This window comes from Xiphophorus couchianus, chromosome 19 (assembly GCF_001444195.1).
Source record: "Xiphophorus couchianus chromosome 19, X_couchianus-1.0, whole genome shotgun sequence".
NCBI classification, from domain to species: Eukaryota; Metazoa; Chordata; class Actinopteri; order Cyprinodontiformes; family Poeciliidae; genus Xiphophorus; species Xiphophorus couchianus.
Window position 1 is genome coordinate 8,449,614 of NC_040246.1, and position 19,400 is coordinate 8,469,013.

General features: G+C 38.2%; 1 protein-coding gene across 1 annotated transcript in view; it reads right to left on the reverse strand.

Annotated features, from left to right (window-relative positions):
* Positions 1-1,607: 1,607 nt before the first annotated feature.
* dph6 (diphthamine biosynthesis 6) overlaps positions 1,608-19,400 on the reverse strand; it is a 67,497-nt gene continuing 49,704 nt past the window's right edge. Inside the window, exons 13-15 of the mRNA XM_028001529.1 lie at positions 16,522-16,770; positions 9,490-9,877; positions 1,608-2,810 (exon numbers count right to left, since the gene is read on the reverse strand). Of these exons, the coding sequence (XP_027857330.1) occupies positions 2,692-2,810; positions 9,490-9,877; positions 16,522-16,770 (756 nt within the window). The 3' untranslated portion in view covers positions 1,608-2,691. The remainder of the gene's footprint in view (positions 2,811-9,489; positions 9,878-16,521; positions 16,771-19,400) is intronic.

Here is a 19,400-nt window from a genome sequence, read left to right on the forward strand (position 1 = left end):
TTTTGTAAAGCAGCCCAGTGGTGAGGACACAAAAACGCACGTCTGCCATGGGCCATCACATTGGCGGAGATGAGGATGTGAAGACGTAGTTGTGGTTTTGCCAGTGTGTGTATGAAAACACATCTAATAAAAGACAGATTAGAAGGGCGAGTACGTGAAGGAAGAGTGATTATTTTGAAGTTCTGAATGGTAAAAAAGAAAAAAAAAATCTAGAATCTGCCACTGTTGCTGTGCTATAATACAAAAGTCTATTTGTAAAGATCTGTGACTTTTGATTCTAGTCACAGATTTAAAGTTAAAAAATTAAAGAAACAACCAATTAATTTTGCTTCAGATTTTCAAGAAGTGATATTTACTCTCAAACTTTATTAGTTACAACCTCCCACCCCCCACAAAAACCAAACTTGGAGTTAAAAAATATTTAATGAGGAATATTGAAAAAATTTCTTACATGCATGTTTGCACTTTCTTGACACATCATGACTGGGATTGTGGAAGGGATCTGAACTAGCAAACAATTAAAACCAGGTTTTTAAAAGGACAATAAAATCCTGTTTGTTTTCTTTGCAGAGCTCTAATCAGACATGCACATCTATTCTTCATAAACTTATGTTCATTTTGTGTTCTGAGTTTTTTTTGTTTTTTTTTTTACAACTGCATGCATACATTTAAATAGTAATGATTTTTTTCTAATCTACATAATTAAAATGTTAAATTTATAGATATACCCTTACAAATATTTGGTTTATCTGTTTTAGCAAGATGCATCCCGAACAGCTGCTTTTAGACCATCAACATAGTCCTGTCACTATTCCGGCTTGATATTTCACCAGGCATCTTTGCCGGAAGGGTGGAGTTTATCTCAACTGGTTAGTTAGGTTTAAGGCAAGCCTGGTTTTGTCCATTCCACAATTACTTTTAATGCATTTTTGAGAGATTGTTCTCTTTCAACATCCAACAATGTTCAATCAACTGGTGCATGTCTCTCCAAACCCTAACCCTACTCCTACCTCTAACTCTAACTCCTAGAACATCAGACGCACTGTTTGCAATGACCCAAAATAAGAAGGTGCTGTTGCAAAATCAACATCTTCATGGAGAAATAAAACATGCAGCTCATTACATGGACAAACTAGAAGAAGTTTTTGCCAAATGTTAAGTACGGTGGTGGCAGCAGTTCTATCTCTTGTTCAGCCCTTGATACGGTGTTCTACAGGTTTTACATGTTTTCCAGATTTAAAACTCTCTCTTCATATAGTGGTTTTGAAACCAAGCCTTGACAGAACCTCTGCAGAACTTGAAACCACAATAAGGAAGTATTAAAGCCATTTCCATCAGATGTTATTGGCACAGTCATATCCAAAACATGTAGGACACTGGAAGTCATATGGATTCAAATGCTGTAAACTTAAACGTCATCCAAATTAATATAAAGAACATTGAAATTGAACAACAATCGAGGTTCCATAAAGGTAGTAATTCAACAATAAAATTTGTGCAATAGGTAAACAATGCTAAAATGTGAAGAGTATGTTGAAGTCTATTTGTTGGGCTGTTTAGGTGCAACATTAAGTAAAATCTCCTAAAAGTAAGCAGACATATTTCTGTTTTCTTTATGTATATTTATGTGGAATTAATAGCAGCTTCTGTCAAGAATACAATATCGGATTTTACTCTGGAACTATAAAACATCATAGAACAAACACAATAAGAATCAGTTTTATTTGGCTAAGTTGGTGCACACTAAGAAATTTGATTTTGCTCACAATGCACAGACAATTTAAACATACATAGTAAAGTGGTGGGATAGATATAGGACTAGAATGCGTGCTCCCATAAATAATTGCTTGTTTGTATTTTTCCAACCCTCAATAAAAGTCTGAAGGCTCTATTGGCTACCTCTATTGTTCAATTTTTGATGACAACAATCAAAGCAACACTGTAGTGGGTAAAGATCAATAGCCTGCTCCACTTTGAGAGCACATTGGAGCGAATTGCCAGAGTGAAGATTCATTCAAACTTAGATTATCAATACAATTCATGATCTTCAAGAGAAAAAAAATGCTTCAGACGCAATGGTTAATGGTGTTATTTTCTTTCAACATGGTTACAACTCATCCGTTGATATCCCCCTCAACACACAGAGGACACACACTTGCCCTGCAGCTTTGTGTCCTAGTGTCCTTCTATTAACCAGGCTGCCTTGGAATCAATAGAAAACATAAAGAGGCTTAATCTTTTAAGGTGCTTGGCACTGATTGCCTATTACACAATAATAACACACCCTGTGCCCTGTAGAGCATGAGAGAGAAACTCGCTCACCTCATACAAATACATTACACACATCTCCAAAGCTATGACACAGTAAATCTATAGGTCTGCAACCGACACAGGCAGTGTCAGAGGTGAAGCTCAGCTGTGATGAGCGGTGTCAGAGAAATTCCACCAGAAGCAGTAAGATATCATGGAACGGAGTTTATGGCCTGCTGGAATGAAAGAAGTTTTCTGGTATGCACCTTTAGATTAAAGACACTCCAAACAGCAACACTGTCAAGACTAAAGGGAAATTTACATTCCCCCCTTCATTTATGTTCTTCTTTAAGTCTAAAGTAATCCAGTAACTTTTCCAGAAAAGTGTCTCTGAATCATATGTGGATTGGGGGAGTCTTCCCCTTGACTACAGGTGTGTTTTCATAAACTGAGCCAGCAGGACAAGTGGAGGATCTGGGAGTCGGGCAGAGCCAGGACAGGAACCAAGGCCACAGATGGACTGGATTCTCCTAAGCTGTTCTGTAGACTTTCTTCAAGTCCTGTAAGATATAAATAGCACAGAAGAGAGAAGGTGAAAGACAGAAATCACGGGAACCTAACTTAAACCTGCATTATTGTTAAATGGAAGGGAAACAATACACAATTTATGTTGACATTTGTATTGAATTTGATACCCCTAAATGAGATCCAGGAAAGTCAATTATATTCAGAAGTCACTTAATTAGTTCACAGAATCCACTCAAGTCAATATATCACCACTTTTCTTAAACATCAGTGAAGAAAGAGCATCTTGAAGGCCAAAGAACACAGCAGACGAGGATACACTAGTGAAGAAGCTTAAAGATGGGTTAGTTTTCATTTAATAACCCAAGCTTTGAACATTTTATAGAGAACTGCTCATCTCTTGTTCAAAAATAAAGAGTATGACACAGGACATGTAAGGCAACCTAAATTGACAGACCAGTTGAGGAGAAGAATATTTAGAGAAGTGGTAAAGAGCCCCTTAGTGACTCTTGAAGAGGAGCTGAGATCCACTGCTCAGGTGGGAGAATCTGTCAACAGGACCACCATTAGTCACGCATTCCAGCCATTGTTCAACGAACCCCCTAAGAAATCCCACTAAAGTTCGCCACACTCCAGGTATGAGGCAGCAAACAAGTGGAAAATGGTGCTCCGGTCAAATGAGACTAAAACTAAATTTTTGTGCTTGACGCAAAGCAGTACATGTGAAACGATACTAATGTTGCACGTCACCTTGAACACATCATCCCATCAGAGACAACATCATACAGTGGGAAGGTTTTTCATCAGGCGTAATGGGAAATTCTGTTAGAGAAGATAAATGGTCTACCGCATTCAATCTGGTAGAGATACCTCAACTTATGTCTTTAATTGGAATAAAAGGTTCTTCTACAAACTATTAACTCAGGAGGGCTGAATGGAACACACTTTTCAGGATTTGTTTGTAAAAAATCACACTATAGCATTTCACATTAATGTACTTTCTGTTGGTCTGTACATAAAAGCAAGTAATGTTCTGGAGCAAGGTAACAAAATATGAAAATGTTCAAGGCAGTGTAACCTTCAACCAGATAGGTAGCATTAAGTTCAGGTTTAAAAGGCGAATGGCTACCTTTTACTCTCCACTAAATCATCTCTCTGTAGTGAATGTTGGGGGAAGCCAGTACAACTGATTCTCTGTTTGTTAACATGTTATTGTGTCTGCAGCCGGACTATTGGGCTGTGGACTTTTGAGAATTCACTGAGCACATCAGAGCCAAGCCTGATGACAGTCTGTCTGTTTAGCAGCAGGCAGCTGGGATGTTGCTCTAATTGGTCACAAGAGCCTCGCCGTCTCCTGTCCAGCCGCCTTTCTTTTCTTCTAACATGTTGGACAAGACTTGGATGTGACTCTACATTGTAAGTAACATCAAGCTGCAATAATCTCTATTATAATCTTAAAAGGCAAAGAAGCAACAAATTTCTAATACAATTCTTTGTTACTCTGTCCTACTTTATGACATTTGTGTGAACTTTCAGAAAGTAAAGTCAGCACATGGAGGTTACAGGAGCAGTTAGGTTGTTAATAAGCCTCACTCTCTCTCATTTGATGCACACACAGCATGGCGAATTCCCTCACAAAGAACCCAAAACCCTAATTAGCTAATACGCACCATGGCTTAAAATGCCCCCACTGAACATGGGCCTTTTTGGAAGGTATAAAAAGCCTAAATATGTGTTATCAGAGCGCCAGGGGAAGTGGGGTCCTCTTTATAAAGTTGGCTGACAACAGAGCAGGCCGCAGAGATCACAGACTGGGGATGGTTTTATTAGGAGAAGAAACAAACCCTTCATCACACCTTGCGCACTAAGCCTGTTTAATGTCTGAATGTTTTAATCTTTGTACTACCGGATGGGAAATAATTGCTCTCTCTTTGAGGTACTTTCAGTGACTGTACTCACCGGCAGGTCCGTGTTTATAAAAGGGAGACAACGAGAGGGGTGAAGGTGACATGAATGGCCATGCAATTTTGTGTTATTGTTTCCTTTTTTACAATCTTTATTAGTGAAATTAGAGGAACGGCAGCTCTCTTTTTTAAACCTCTCGCAATGATGTGCTCGATTTACACTCAAATGTACTCTATGTGCTCTTTTACTAATGGGTATGGTTAGGAGCCAGAGGTTATAATTGTGATATACTGATTTCTGGACAGGTCATATAATCCACTGACCTAAATAATAATTAGCAGGTTTAGGCTTATAGCAGTATGGGCCAAAGAGAGAGAGAAAAAAAAAAGAAAAGACTGCTCTGGGGGTGTGGTGCACTGATTGAAACACTTGAAAATGTATAACCTTCCTTAAAGCAGTATGTTGTTAAAATAAAACAACATTTCAAATTAATGTAAGCATAAACATGCAAGGAACAGCTTGTCTTCGTTCTTTATTATTTTATCTTTTCTAATCAGTCTGAAACCAACATTTACATATATTATCCATTGATTTCTACTGATGTTTTCTGTACTAATATTGTTTGGGACTAACAATGTAACCATTTTGTATGGATAGTCTGCACAAAAATTAGAGGTTTGAAGGGTTTAGGTTATCCATTATGTATTAATGGCTAGCCAGCAAAAACAAAAGTTTTTGTTTTAAAATCAAAGATCTGAAAAGTGTGGTATACATTTGTATTTAGCTCCCGTGAGTGAATAATTCACAGAACCACTTTTCACTATAATCTCATCTGCAAATTTTCTTTCATTTATACGTACGCTTCTAGCGCACTGGCTGTAAGCTTAGTGTCATTGTCCAACAAGTATGAGTCTCCAGGTTTGAGTCTCTTGCAGCCGTTAACTGGCTTTTGTTCAGGGTTGTCCAGTATTTAACTAGTGAGAGTTTTTCTATTAACTCTGACCAGTCTCCCGGTCCAACCTGAAGAAAAACTTCCCTCCCAGCATGACCTGGCCACCACCATGTTTTACTGTGGGGATGGTGTGTTCAGGATGACGTGCAAACGCAGTTGTTCGCCACATATAGGGCTTTATATATAGGTGTAAAAGTTCAGTTTTGGTCTCATTTGACCAGATTACCTTCTTCCATATTTGCTGCGTCTCCTACACAGCTCGTGGCAAAGCCAAAACAAGATTTTTATGACTTTCTTTCAATGAAGGTTTCATTCATACCACTTTTCAATAAAAGCCAGATTCGCTTAATGTAGGACTAATAAATATCCTGTCAACACATGCTTCCACCTAGGCTGTCAATCTAAGTAGCTCCTCCAGAGTTACTGGTATTGCTTTATAACTTGACTCTCCTTGCGGTCTCTCCAGTTGTTTATGCTTTACATATCTGGGTATGCTCTTCTGACCATTCTCTAAAAACCTCTGAGGCCTTCATACTGACTGACATTTCACTTTTCACCTTATGTTTCTCTGTCACATAAACTCCCAATAAGATACACTGTAGTTTTGCAAGGAAATTTAGTTATTAAATCTTTTAGAACACAAAATAATTTTGTATTTCTCATCTATGTATAAACTTCTATAATAATCACAAGGTATTATTTTGATCATTTATTCAAAAAAATTGCTGAAGACTTTATTAAGCTGTGGGGTCATATCTGGGGAAAAAAAACCTTTCTATCGTAAATAACAAGTTGAGACAAGATGTTTAAAGGTTTAATTTGAGCCATATGCCACGTCTATCAACTGTGAATCCTACAGCGAGCAAAACAAGGCGGGGTTGTGCAGTCACATTTCGCTCCGCTGTACGTCCCTGCACTGACAGCGACAATAGTAAGGCAGTGACTGCTGGCGCCAGAGGTGTTACTTTTCCCCCTTTGACTTTTTGGATTTATCACCCAATGAGCATCAGCTTTGACCCATAAAGATGCCAGCGGGTACGCTCGCAGGGTCTGGCTGTGTAAGCATCAGAAGGTAACCGATTTCATCTCAGCAATGAGTCAATAAATGGTTTTAGGGGAGCTTTCTGTGCAGTCCATAATCCAAGAAACATACATGTGAAGGATTAGGTTATGGCTGTTAAAACAAAAAAAACTGATTTAAAGCAGTATAATGTATAAATATGGGTTTAAAAAGGAAACATTGTAATAATATGTTTGCTGAAAATCTCCTGTTGTGAATGTCTGAGGAAAAAGATTGACAAGCATCATAAATGCTCAGAAGCAGGAATATAATTAGTCAACAACATAAATAGCACCGACTCACTGTCATGCATTTAAAGACACATTCTGAGCACGCTGACCTTCTTCTATTCACTATTGGTTACCATAATTCAACGTTGTGAGAATGAAAAATTATGTCAAAGTTAAAAATGACTGAAAGGCATCTGGTTTGGCAAAGATTCAGAAATGCTAATTGACTGCTTTGGTGACGGTCTGACAGCTGAGCTCATGTGATCGATGTGTTCATCGCCCTTTCCTCTCACAGAGAACATCTTTCAGGATAAAACAAACACCGCTCTGCGTTTTGCCTCGACGAGATCCTAGAATCCTGGGAGCCGGAGACGGCGGCGTATAAAAGTGTAATGATGACAAAAGACTGTGCCAGCTGCCTGGGTTACTGTACACACTGAAGACACAACAAATGGCTTACAATAATTAAACACAGGAAGAAGAGGAGATCCTCTGGGGAGACTGTTTCCTTGAATACTTTATGATGGCTTAACTAATGTTGGCTCAAACTTTTTTTGAAAACAGAACACAGAGCAAGAGAGGCTGTCACGTCGCTTCCATTAAAAGAGTGTTATGGAGCTCAACTTGCAAAACCAGAACATGTCATGAGTGTTATATTTAACAGGAAGTCTTCTAGGGGATTAATCCTCTCTGTAAGTGAAAGCATTAGATCACTTTAAATCTGGCATGTACAAAAATCATAGATAATAAATCACCAACAGGTGAAGAAAATAATGATGTTGCAATTTAAAGCTCAACTGGAAAACCTTCTGTCCTTGTATTCATACACATGTTTGTATTTAACTAAGTACAAAACTGTTTGTGGTTTAGCATGTCACAGTGCCCATCCAACAGATGGAAGTGTAACTTGCTGATGTGACCCAAAATCTGTAGGGATGTGTTAAGAAACTAGATCTATATACAACCTATTATCAAAAGTGAATTCAGGTTTTCCAAACACTTTCATGAGTGTTTGAAGTCAAGCACCTCATCATGCTGCAAATACTTATAAACAATGGGTTGCAAGTGGAACAGCTGCTGCACCATTTTTAAAAGTTGAGGTGCAAACTTATATTTCTGGTCCTCCGTTTTTGACCCAAGGAAATCCGATCACTCCCTGTGGTTCAAGTTTACAAAGTCTCTGTCAACTTTCATTGTATTTTTTAAACCTCCAACCAAAACATAAAGATTACAAGTGCTAAATTACAGCCCCACCCTAGTTCCCTTCAACTAGGTGGGACTTGATCCAACTCTGCATAAAAATTGCTTTGTTTCAAGGTGATCTCTTCAATCAGACAGTTTACAGCAATAAATAGGGATCTAAAATTAATCAAATCTCATTCAGCCTTTACAGTGTTATAACACACATTGGAGGTTTAGGGTGACTCAGATAACTGAATTGTAACCAATAAGCAATTGTGCCACCTTCAGCAGAAACATGTGAACAGTACAAGTTGTTTAATTAAGGACATGAATGAGCAAATCTGGAGATTAGAAACTTGACTAGTTTGCACAGAGTCAATCCAATACAACAAAATGGGATGAATTAGGATGGAGAATTTGGGCCAAGCTTTTTCGTCCAACATCAGTGTCTGACCTCACAAATATTCTCCTGGAAGAATGATCAAAAATTTTACATAAACACACTCCTAAATCTTAACAGAGAATTCACCAGAAAAAGGCATAACACTGTAAAAACCTTTGTGTAATAGAATGTGATAGAAATTAATTTATGTGCATGAAATCAAAACATTTATGGCAATATATTGTTATTATTGTATATATTTCAATTGTTATTTTTTTTCCTTATTTAAAAGTAAACTCTTAAACTTTATTGAACTTTTTTCTTGAATTCATGGAACAGTGGGTTTATGCCTATGCTGGTTGAGACCCACTGACCAAAGTTTAAGGCTCACACACAACAAAAAATTCTGACAGCAAAAGGTCAACATAATGAATGGACCAGTTGCTTATATGAAGGTATGTTGAGGTTTTATAAGTTATGGTTTCAACATTTACTCCTCTTTAAAGTCTATTTTAATAAGAGTGCAAAGAAACGTCTCATTTCATTGAAGTTTTTCTCCTGACTGTATGGAGCATGTAGTCAAGAAGTGTTGCCCCTACTCCATCAAAAAAAATAAATTGAAGAAATCACATTATCCTACAGGCTTCAAACTGAGAAAATATATTATATATATTTTTGCACAAAATAGTTTAAAATTTATCACCAGGCGATAAATTGATTTTATTGATTAATCAAATTTCCTTCACCAATGCACTTCTCAGGTTTCTATAGTTTCAAGTGATTTTTAAGCTTACAATTTTCTGTAATTGTTATCTTTTTTAAGGAAAAAAAGTGACAGAAAAATAAATAAATTAAAATCTGAGATTTTTATTTTATGCCATATTGCACCAGCATTAACTTTGGAAACATTGACATTGGGTGGTGGCCCTGTACTGTAGTTTCCCCACCATGACTGCACCTTTTATGTTATGGCTGCGTGGTGGTAGTGTCGTTAGAGGCATACCTTGAACTATCTGCTGAATTGGTGAGGGGCTGCACTTGTAGAACACCCTTGCACACTGCGGTACCAGTTTGGCCTCTATCGCCTTTGTGGCCTTCATGAAAGCCGTGCCAAGTTCTTCTGTGATGCTTTTCACGTCAGCAATTCCCAGGTCGCCCTCACAGGCGACCATCGAAAGTGATAGTGAAGCGCTACTACGGTCAGCAGACAACATGGTGTGGCACTGTATGGATCCGCACACCGTCTTTGTTGTAACATGCTGGGAAGTTCTTCTGGAGGGATCGTCATTCACTGCAGTCACATGAAGCTCAACAGCTGCATCTTTGGGTAAGGCAGGTATCACAACGATCAGAAGTGGTGCAAGTTTGATCTCAGATTCCCACAGCAACTCCTGCAAGTAGACAGATGGTATTCAAATTAACCTCATGGGAAATTACATACTGTGTGTTTTACCGTGTTTTACCGCACTACAATCAATCAAATGCAAGACCCTCCTGCTGAGACGCATGTTGCAGTTTCTGAACATAAGCACTAACCCATCAGCTTTAATATAAAGCCCATCAGAAAAACACTGCCACACAGCACTAAGACAGGCTTTTTGCTTGACAGATTGACAGCCTATCAATTAACGTGTGACTGTGAAATGACCCTTGGTAATGATAGTGTGCAAACAATACAAAAAGAATCCAGCGTCTGCAACCACAAACAAAACGCAATTCTCTTCTTAGGTGCATTTGGCAAAATTACATATTCTCCGAGATGACTTCTCACCTTTTTGAGAAGATCATTCACAACATGTTTCATCACACACATTTAGACGCTCAATTTCATCAATTGGGGGTGAAATATCTTTATTTTCTTTCTTCTCCTCTGGATGGAAGAGCCATTATCAAAAACAAAATGTCTTAGAGCAGTGTTACAACGTGGCCTTCTAATGATACTTGGCTGCGGCTTCATCTGCTAATGGGAGAGAAATGAGTGTTTTATGTAACTGTCATTCCAATCGGAGTCGATAGGGCAAAAACACTTAACCCCGTTTTCAATTTGCTGGATCAATTTTCATCCACTTACACCCTACTTCGTAAGTGCAGAATAATAACAGGTTACTTACATTTTATTTTGATACTCGCACGCACACACACAAAAAAATAAAGAAATCATTAACAAGACCAGATGATGGCCCCTTTGTCCCTTCACGAGACGGAGGCTCGTCATGACCCAATCTGCTGCCGAAGCAGCACTTAGCTTCAGATTAAACTTAAGCAAACCCTGGCAAAACTAAAAGAACAAAAACAGAAATCAGTGTGTTTTTAATGAGCATGTAAGAATGGGCTTGCTGAGGACTATCTGTACTTGGCTGTTTTTTGAAGAGAACTCGTTTGTAGTGGAATCAAAGAAGCCCACAACAATAGCCATGTCAGCACCGACTGGTCTGCGTGTCAGGCAGAGTGACAACACATATACGTGTCTAGCGCTTTGATAAATGTTATATTAGCACTTCTGGCACCGTCTAGGTATTCTCCTGGAGGGAACAGCTCCAGCCCTTGTCAATAGTGATTGAACGTGGAACAGAGTGCAAAGTAGTGGGAGAAGTGACAGGACGGGGAGTTCTTGCTCAGCCAGGCTTAAAGGCCACCCTGCAGGCCTTGAGTGCCAGGGTACTATACCCGACCGGCAGCCTGTGAGGGGGATTTGAGGACTTCAGCATAGTGCTTCAGCCTCTGGCAGGATTTTATTGCCACAGCACAGTTGCTGACTTTTTATAAGAGCTGTCGGATAAGCTTACATCAGTTCTCGTTTCTGTCTTTCTTTTTTTTTTTTTTACCCCCTACCTTCCGCGATTCAACATGAGGTGGGAAGTTCACCCAACAGTTCTGTGAATCGAAATGTCCTAGGTGCATCTCAGTGAATCAGAATATCATCAAAAAGTTAGATTATTTGACACAAAAGTGCAACAATAAGATAACTACAATACTGCATAATAAAAAGATTTTAATACAGAAAACTCAGCTGACTACAAAGCTTGTTCTTACACTGTACAATATACACTCTAGTCGATCGGGGCTTATTTTGCAATCCAGTCTTTTCTGCCTTTTGTACAGGTAAGATCCTTCTGACATTGTCTCTAGTTCAGGAGTGACTTGACATAAGAAATGAATGTAGTCCATCTCCTGGATACATTTGTCTGTAGTGGTTATTAGAGAACTGAAACCACTGATTCTCTCTCACTTCACGATTCTTTCAAGAATGTGGTTATCCATGGTTGTGAATATTTTTATACTACAGTTTTTCCTATCACATGACTTTCCATTTATATGCTTTGCTACAGCACCCTGAAGGGTCAGTTAATTTGTGAAGGGTGTTGATGACTGTCTGGTGGGAAACTGTCACACCATCAGTCTGTCCCGTGATTGTGTAGGCCATTATATAATATTTCTGAATTAAATAAAAAGTTTTAATGGTCCTATGTAATAAAGGAAATTTCTGAAAAACAAAATCTTAGGTTTTTATTTGCTATAAGCTGTTATCACAAACATTAAAAGAAAAAAAACTTTTTGAACTACATCACTATGTGTGATAAATCAATAAGAGTTTAAATATTTGAAGGAATGATTTTCAGAATTAATAGCATTTCCGTGTGCGCCCATGGATCGGTGTACACAGTTCTGTTACTCTATGTATCAAAGTTTATGAAAAAGGAAGAAAAAAACAACTTTCATTCCTACCCGATCGGACATCATTAATTAAATAATCTGACAAAACGCAGAGTTTGATATATGATGGAGCCTGAGTGCTGGAGAGGCAAGTTGCGAGGGCTGGAAGGTGGCAAGGGTGTGCGCCGGGGTGTGCGTGTGTGTGTGTGCATTCAAAGAGCTCTGTTCTACTCCTCGCCAGCCACTTAACACAATCCATCTCATTACTTCATGCCACTTCAGTTCCAGGGCATGCACCATTCTCCCTGTGCTCTGCCTCACTCTGTAGGTAGCAAGGTAAAAGCACATACAGTCTGAATCTGCCCCATCAGCTCCCTACCCTGATGGGGCGTGACCTGCTTCTCTTTATGTTTGTTTTCCTTTTCCTCGCGCCCCCACCTCCCACCTACCCAATCCTTCCCTCCAACTTGTGCCCATGTGCCTGGAGCGTGTGGTGGGTCGGAGGGCCGATAGGCATGAAAGCCGAACGGTAAACACGGTAATAAGGAAGTGGTGTAAAGGAGGGGAACAGCAGGGAGCTGATGGGGCTGCACAGCTTAGCCAGTTCCCCTACATTTCCTGCCCAGCAGGATGCCTTCAGCATGTGCTTCTTATGTCTCAGCACTTACTGTAGTGCTGTCAGTCTGCTATAATACAACCCCCCTTCCTCCCCAATTCACTCTTTTATTCACTGGCTTTTCTCAGATTCCACTCTGAGGCTTGTTAGATTGTTTGTGTAAATGAAACGCACAGATGCCAGTGGGGTGTAAAAGAGCTTATAATTATGTGGCCATTTTTATGTTGCAGAAATAACTAGTGTTGCTGTCTATTCAGAAAAGAAACTTTATACTTAATTTTAGCGCAAACCCATAAAGAAAAGGTGATTTGTTTTGGAATGAAAGAATGTGGTATTTTTAACATCTGATTTAGACCTTCAAAAGGGGATGGAGGTAAAACATTTATTGGCTTTTACATACATGCATATCCTCTGTTTCATCAAACATTCTTGTATGCATGCTGACAAACAGGCTCTTTGTGGTTTAATGCAGCGTAAATACAATTTCACACATGTAGCGACTCCAGTATGCTCCCAATTAACCCTGCAAGCTTCTTCATCCACCTGATTAGAGAAATTATCAACGCACAACAACTATGGAACCCTGTGGCTTCAAAGACAAGCCAGGCATTTCTGTTCTAAACATCATCCTCACAGAGACGCTGTCTGGAATATGTTTGCTTTCTGATATTCTAAGTAAGTGTTACATGCACAGGCCATAGTTTTTTTAATTTCTCAATGATCCAAATAACTTGATGCATTGCCAGTTCCTCTCAAAAGTTTAAATATACTAGCCATGAACATGGATGTCAAATTAATTTTGTATTTGGAGTTATTTATTTGAATAATTCTTCTTTTTACGGTACAATAATTAGAAAATAATCATGTTTAATGCATTTCATAAAGAAAATGAGGCGTGAGAGTTTCAATTATTTGTGGGTTTTGTCTAATTGTGAATATTTTACAAAGAAGTTCATATTTTGTAATATTTGACTACTTCTGACGTATCCTGGTTGAATATTTGACCACTTTTCTTAGTTCAGATTAACTGTGATGAATCAATTCTGGTGATACTGATTTGGCTTTCATTTATTTATTTTTATTTATAATTTTTTTTAATTAAACCTTTTATTAACCAGATAAAAACCTCTTCCACAATGGTGACCTTGCCAAGACAGCCAGTAGCATACATCATGTAGACAAAACAAGTAGAGAAAAATAACAAAAATATGCATAAGAAATATATAAAATGCAAACAATTTGATAATAAGGTGTAGTTGTTTTAAGTAGTTTTTTAAGCACAGCTCACAAATTTTCATCGGGATTGTGGTGGGATTATGGGAAGACCATTCTAGAAATATTTTTTTTTCTACTTTATCTATTCCAAAACCAGGGTTGATGTTATTGGGATCACTGGAATTCACTGGAACATTTCCACATTTAGACTATCTTGCTGATGGGGAAAAATTTTAAAAATTTGGAGCTAATCTCCCAGTCTCATTATTCCACAGTTCCATCAAAATTATGCTACCAGGTAGTTTTTCTTAGGTTTGAAAACATCAAACTGATTATAGTTTTCGGTTTATAACCAGCTTGTGCCTTGATGCTCTTTAAATTTTTTCCTGACATTAAAACCGCCGTCTTTCTATCTGAGTGTGACAGTTTGAGTAAGATGGTTAAAACTTAAACACAATTAATTGTTCCAGTAGGAGAATGATCCTAACTTGTATAACAGGATTGATTTTGGAGCTGATAAAGCAGGCTAATGATACCCTTTTGAAATTGCTTGACCTAAACACAATTAAAAATTTAAGGAATAACTAATGCCTAAAGCTGGAACAAAGCTTTGTGAAAAGCTGCCATGAAACAGCGGCTGCTCTCACATTTGATGTGCCCTTGAACAAGACGATGGGCAAAAGTTTTAGACCCAAGAAGAAGAAAAAAAAGTCCTAACTTGTTCAGAAGCTTGATTACAGGTTAGACTTCGAGCTGTCAATTAGAACTACTTCCTCAGACATGGTCTCTTGGTAGCAATCCAGGGTCATTTAAATAAATATTTTAAACTGTTGTGACAGACTGCAGGGAAGCCCAACAGACGGGCATTGTTGCCATTATATTTGGCCTCTGGGATGAACATGAATTGCCAAAGGTTAATCTGAGTTCTTTTTTTTAAATAGAATAAGTCAGACAGTATTCACACCCATTGACCTCTTAACGCACTTTATCACATACCATCCACAAACTGCAGCATTCAATCCTCAATAAGTCTTATTTTAAGTGTACCACAAGTCATGCATGGAACACAAAAAGCATAAGGAAAAAGGAACTTTGGTCTGATGAGACCAAACTGTTCAGACTACATGTAAAACATTTTGCTGCACAAAACTGACACTGGATGAAAAAGTTGAATAGATGTTCAACTTTTAGCAGGACAAAAACCTCATTGCGTGAGTCAGAATGACATGATCTAAATGAAGCAATATCCATGTGTTTGAATGGTCCAATCAAGATCTAGACCTAAATACAATAGAGAATCTTTGGTTGGACTTGCTGTTCAAAGACACCATCCATCTAATCTCCCAGAGCTTAAGTTGTTACTCAGCTCTACTCAAAAACTGCAGAGTGTCTACATGTGTAAATCTCAAAGAGACATTTCTTATTTTTATTTGTTTTAAAAAAAATAAATTTCCTTCCACTTCAAAATTATGTACTAGTTTCTATTGGTCTATATCATCCAGAAGCTCTGCAAAATACACTCAAATTTAGTTTGAAATGTGAAAACATTATGAAACAGTTCAAGAAGTATGAATATTTTTGCATTTATATGTTAAATCTGATCTGCACCAACGAGGGTTTTGATATATATTTTTTTTATCCAACTGTAATTTGCAGTGTGGCAAAATATGTCAAATCTCCTAACCATACCAGTATATGAAGCGCACACGTGTTTTGAAACGCAGAAATTTCCATCAAACATGTCAAAGCTGTGTGAATATGATTACTAACTTTAAATATGATTACAGTTTTACATATAGTTTAACTTGATTATGTGCTAAGAAGTGACATAAAGTTGACATTCTCCCCCTAGTCTTCAGCAGTATTCTGCGCTGCAACAAACCACATGTTGGAGGTGGGCTCCTGCATCTCTCCCAGAGGTCCTATTCCCATGGTTAGACAGATTATTGTGGGAGGAGAATGGCTGCCAAGGGAGACTGAAGCCCCTATTAGAAGTACGGAGCAAGGGTTGTAAGCCAGCGCGGGAGAACGGAGCAAAGGGTGGAGGGTGGTGGCAGAGGAGTCGAGCAAGGAGGAGGGGGGATAAGCTGCTCTGAGACTTGAACGCTGCTCCAAAATGGTGTGTGGGGGCAAAGGATTAGCAGGGCTCTGAGGAAGACATCTGCTTCTGTGCCAAGCTCTGCATTATCAAAGACACCAGTGTTTCCCACATCATCAACTTTTCATGAGCGCACTCACTGGTAAATATCAGTAGCAATGGCTTGGGTCTCGCGGGAGCAGAGAGGGGCGTCAAACATGCCCCCGCTATAAAACACAATTCTGAAAGGCGTCTCTGAAAAACTTGGTTTTCACAGCAAGTTTATCTTCTTTTATTTATTATTTGATGAATGGTTTTATTTATCTTTTAATCTATTAAACATGAACTCATCCTATATGAGTGTATAGTATGATCAATATTTCCTCTGCATCTATAATAAAACAGTCGTTTATCCCCTGCTTAGCCACAGTTGTACATTTGATGGTGAAAACCTTCTATTGGCAGCGACTGACCTTCTCTTCCTCTGTAGCCTTCAGCATGCTCTCCCACACAGCTCTGATGGTTGCAATGTCTCGGTGTCTGGTGATGTAGCAGTGGGCCTGGACAACGTGGGCCAGGGTCAAGTTGGGGATCACAGCTTCCAGTACCTTCTTCATGTGGCTGAAGGACAGCTGAGCTTCTACGGAGGTGGCAGCTTTCACCAGAGACATGGTGCAGGGGACCAAAGGAATTTGTCCTGCACAGAACACCAACTCATCTACCTGGACAAGAAAAATTAAAAGAAGTGGAACAGCTGACACTGAACCCATAAAACTGAGTTGAGATAAACAAATTCTTAGAGACACAATGAAAAATCAGCTTATGACTGGAATCAAAGGGTTTGTCAGTTGGATCTATTTATTGCTTCGTTTTTATTGGAACAAATGAAATAAAGGCTTTACACTTTATATTTTAAGCCTAAACCAATTGACAGTGGCCAATTTTAAATTCAAATACAAACATAATTAATAATATCTCAAAGGAAGGAGGCTGAATATTTTGAACATTGTTAAATAAAGTTCTTAAAGCAAAGTTGAAATCCTGTAATGCGCAGATTTTTAACTCTTTCAAAACATGGAGGAAAATCGGAAAATCAACCCCAAAACCTGGATCAAAACAATTCAAGATTGTTTGGAAAATGATAAAAATTGTTAATTCAACAATCACTGGTTGGAGTATGATAACATTGCTAATGGGCCAATATAAATAAAAACATGAAAAGTTATCTTTTGTGTTAACTACTGAGGTAAATATGTGATATTTTCAGAAGAAATTCAATTCAAGTAAAAGATTCAAACTTCTTTCCTCTGCTTGAACAAGTAAGATGTCAGAGTAGTATTCCTTTTTTTCTAATTAACATACAATTTAACCTGGAAACTAAAAAAAACTGTCTTTGTTTTAGAAAACAAAAATACACCATTCACAGATGTGGCATAACCGAATTAACATTAATTATAAACCTATGTTTCATTAGCAGTACATTAATTATCAGGTTCCTTCTCTCATTTGTCAGCATCTTATCACCAGCAACTCATATTTCACAAGTCTAATACAAGCAAGTATTCTGTTAGATGCTTGCCAATATACCTTAGTGGTGTCGCTGTTATTCATAAGCATAATTAACCATGTGATAATAAGCTCAATTCTCCATTAAATGCCTCTGTTAGAATTAAGCTCCCTGAATAATGGAAGCTGAAAAAATCTATCTGCTTAATGCAGACAGACGAGTCGGCATAAGGGGAGGTCAGGTCTTTAGAGACACAGTAGATCGGCAGCATTTGAGGTTGGACAGCGTTACAGCTGGACACTAGGTACTGGACAATGCAAATGGATGCTATAGGTATGCTAAGAGTTGCAGAGACTGCCAAGCACATGCAAATCTCTATCAGGGATAAACTGATACATGAACAAGGCTATTTACTGTTACCTTCCTCTGCTTGAACAAGTAAGATGTCAGACCCCACCAAGGAGCTTAGACTTTTAAGTGGTATTAGCAGGGTTAGCATATATAAAAATACTTTTAAAATTAGGGCATGGATTGATTAAAAGGAAGTTTTTCTTTGTTTTAATGTTTTTCTTTCTTTATTTTGTCACACTAGTGGCCTTTATTTGACAGATAAAAGACAAAAAAGTAAATCCAAAGCGATTTAACAAACAATAAGATACTTAATCTATGTCTGTTAAGCAACTGACTGCAAGCCAGTTACCAAGGTTAATAGCAAAAATGATAAGCCAATTAATATCAGCTTGTGATACTCCTGTTATTCCAGAACTTGGAATTTTGTCTTATCACCAACATGAGTTTGTAGTAAAAGTCCAAAGCTTGTATATCTTGTATTTTGTATTCAAATAAACTCTTAGCATACCTATAGCACGCCACTCTGTTGTCTTGTTTGGTTGCAAAATCATCAGGATCACCCTTCTTCTGTAATGTCAATAAGCAGATCAACATCCATCCCACATATTAATATTAAAAAGATAATTTTTGCCAAGAAGACTAAAGAGCATCAAGAAATTTCCAGACGGTGGCATTACAGACACAGCATCATCATCCATTTATGGAGCCGTGCTTCCTTTTACTTCAGAAAACAGTGTTGTACAATTACTTACAATGTTAAAGGCAATTATTTAATACTTTCAAGATGCTCTGATTTATCACTCTGAAATATAGTGATACAAGTTGTTTTTTGCTTTTTTTTCCTAATAAAATACTTACAGAACAAGATGTTAGCAACACAAGTGTTTTGCTAAAGAGCAGACACTTTCATTGGTATTTCCATAATTGAATGGGTTAACCATTATCCTCAGCTCTTGGGTTCACTTGTCAGCTTTGATGAAGCTTTAGTTTCCATCTCTGCTGCTGCAAATTACTGGGACAGTATATGAGACAGGAGATGGAGGGAAGCTGAATTAGAGAAGCACGTGTGAGTGAAAGGGAAGATAGGGCCCTCGCTGCTTTCAACCATTTGGATCAATCACCGGATCATTTACCTGCTAGCACGATCTGCCCAAGAGCCTGCATTACGGAGACTGCCTAAAATAAAAGCCAGACTCCCACACATCAACAACAAATTGTCAATTGGCATTCCATTTATGAGCCATCAAATGCCATCATATCCACTCCAACAAAGAGGAGGTCCATCAGGTTGGACGTGTGGCTAGAGTCTTTTAACAACCTCTTCTATGAAAAAGTGCTTGCTGCATTTTGAATTCATAAAGACCAACTATCATTTGTCAATTTGAATATCAAAAGGTGAAAGCATGGGGGCTCTTGACTGTTAAAGGTAGATTCCCATAGCGTCTACCGAGCAGGTGTGTGATAATCAATTATTAAGGATCCCACTCTGGTTAC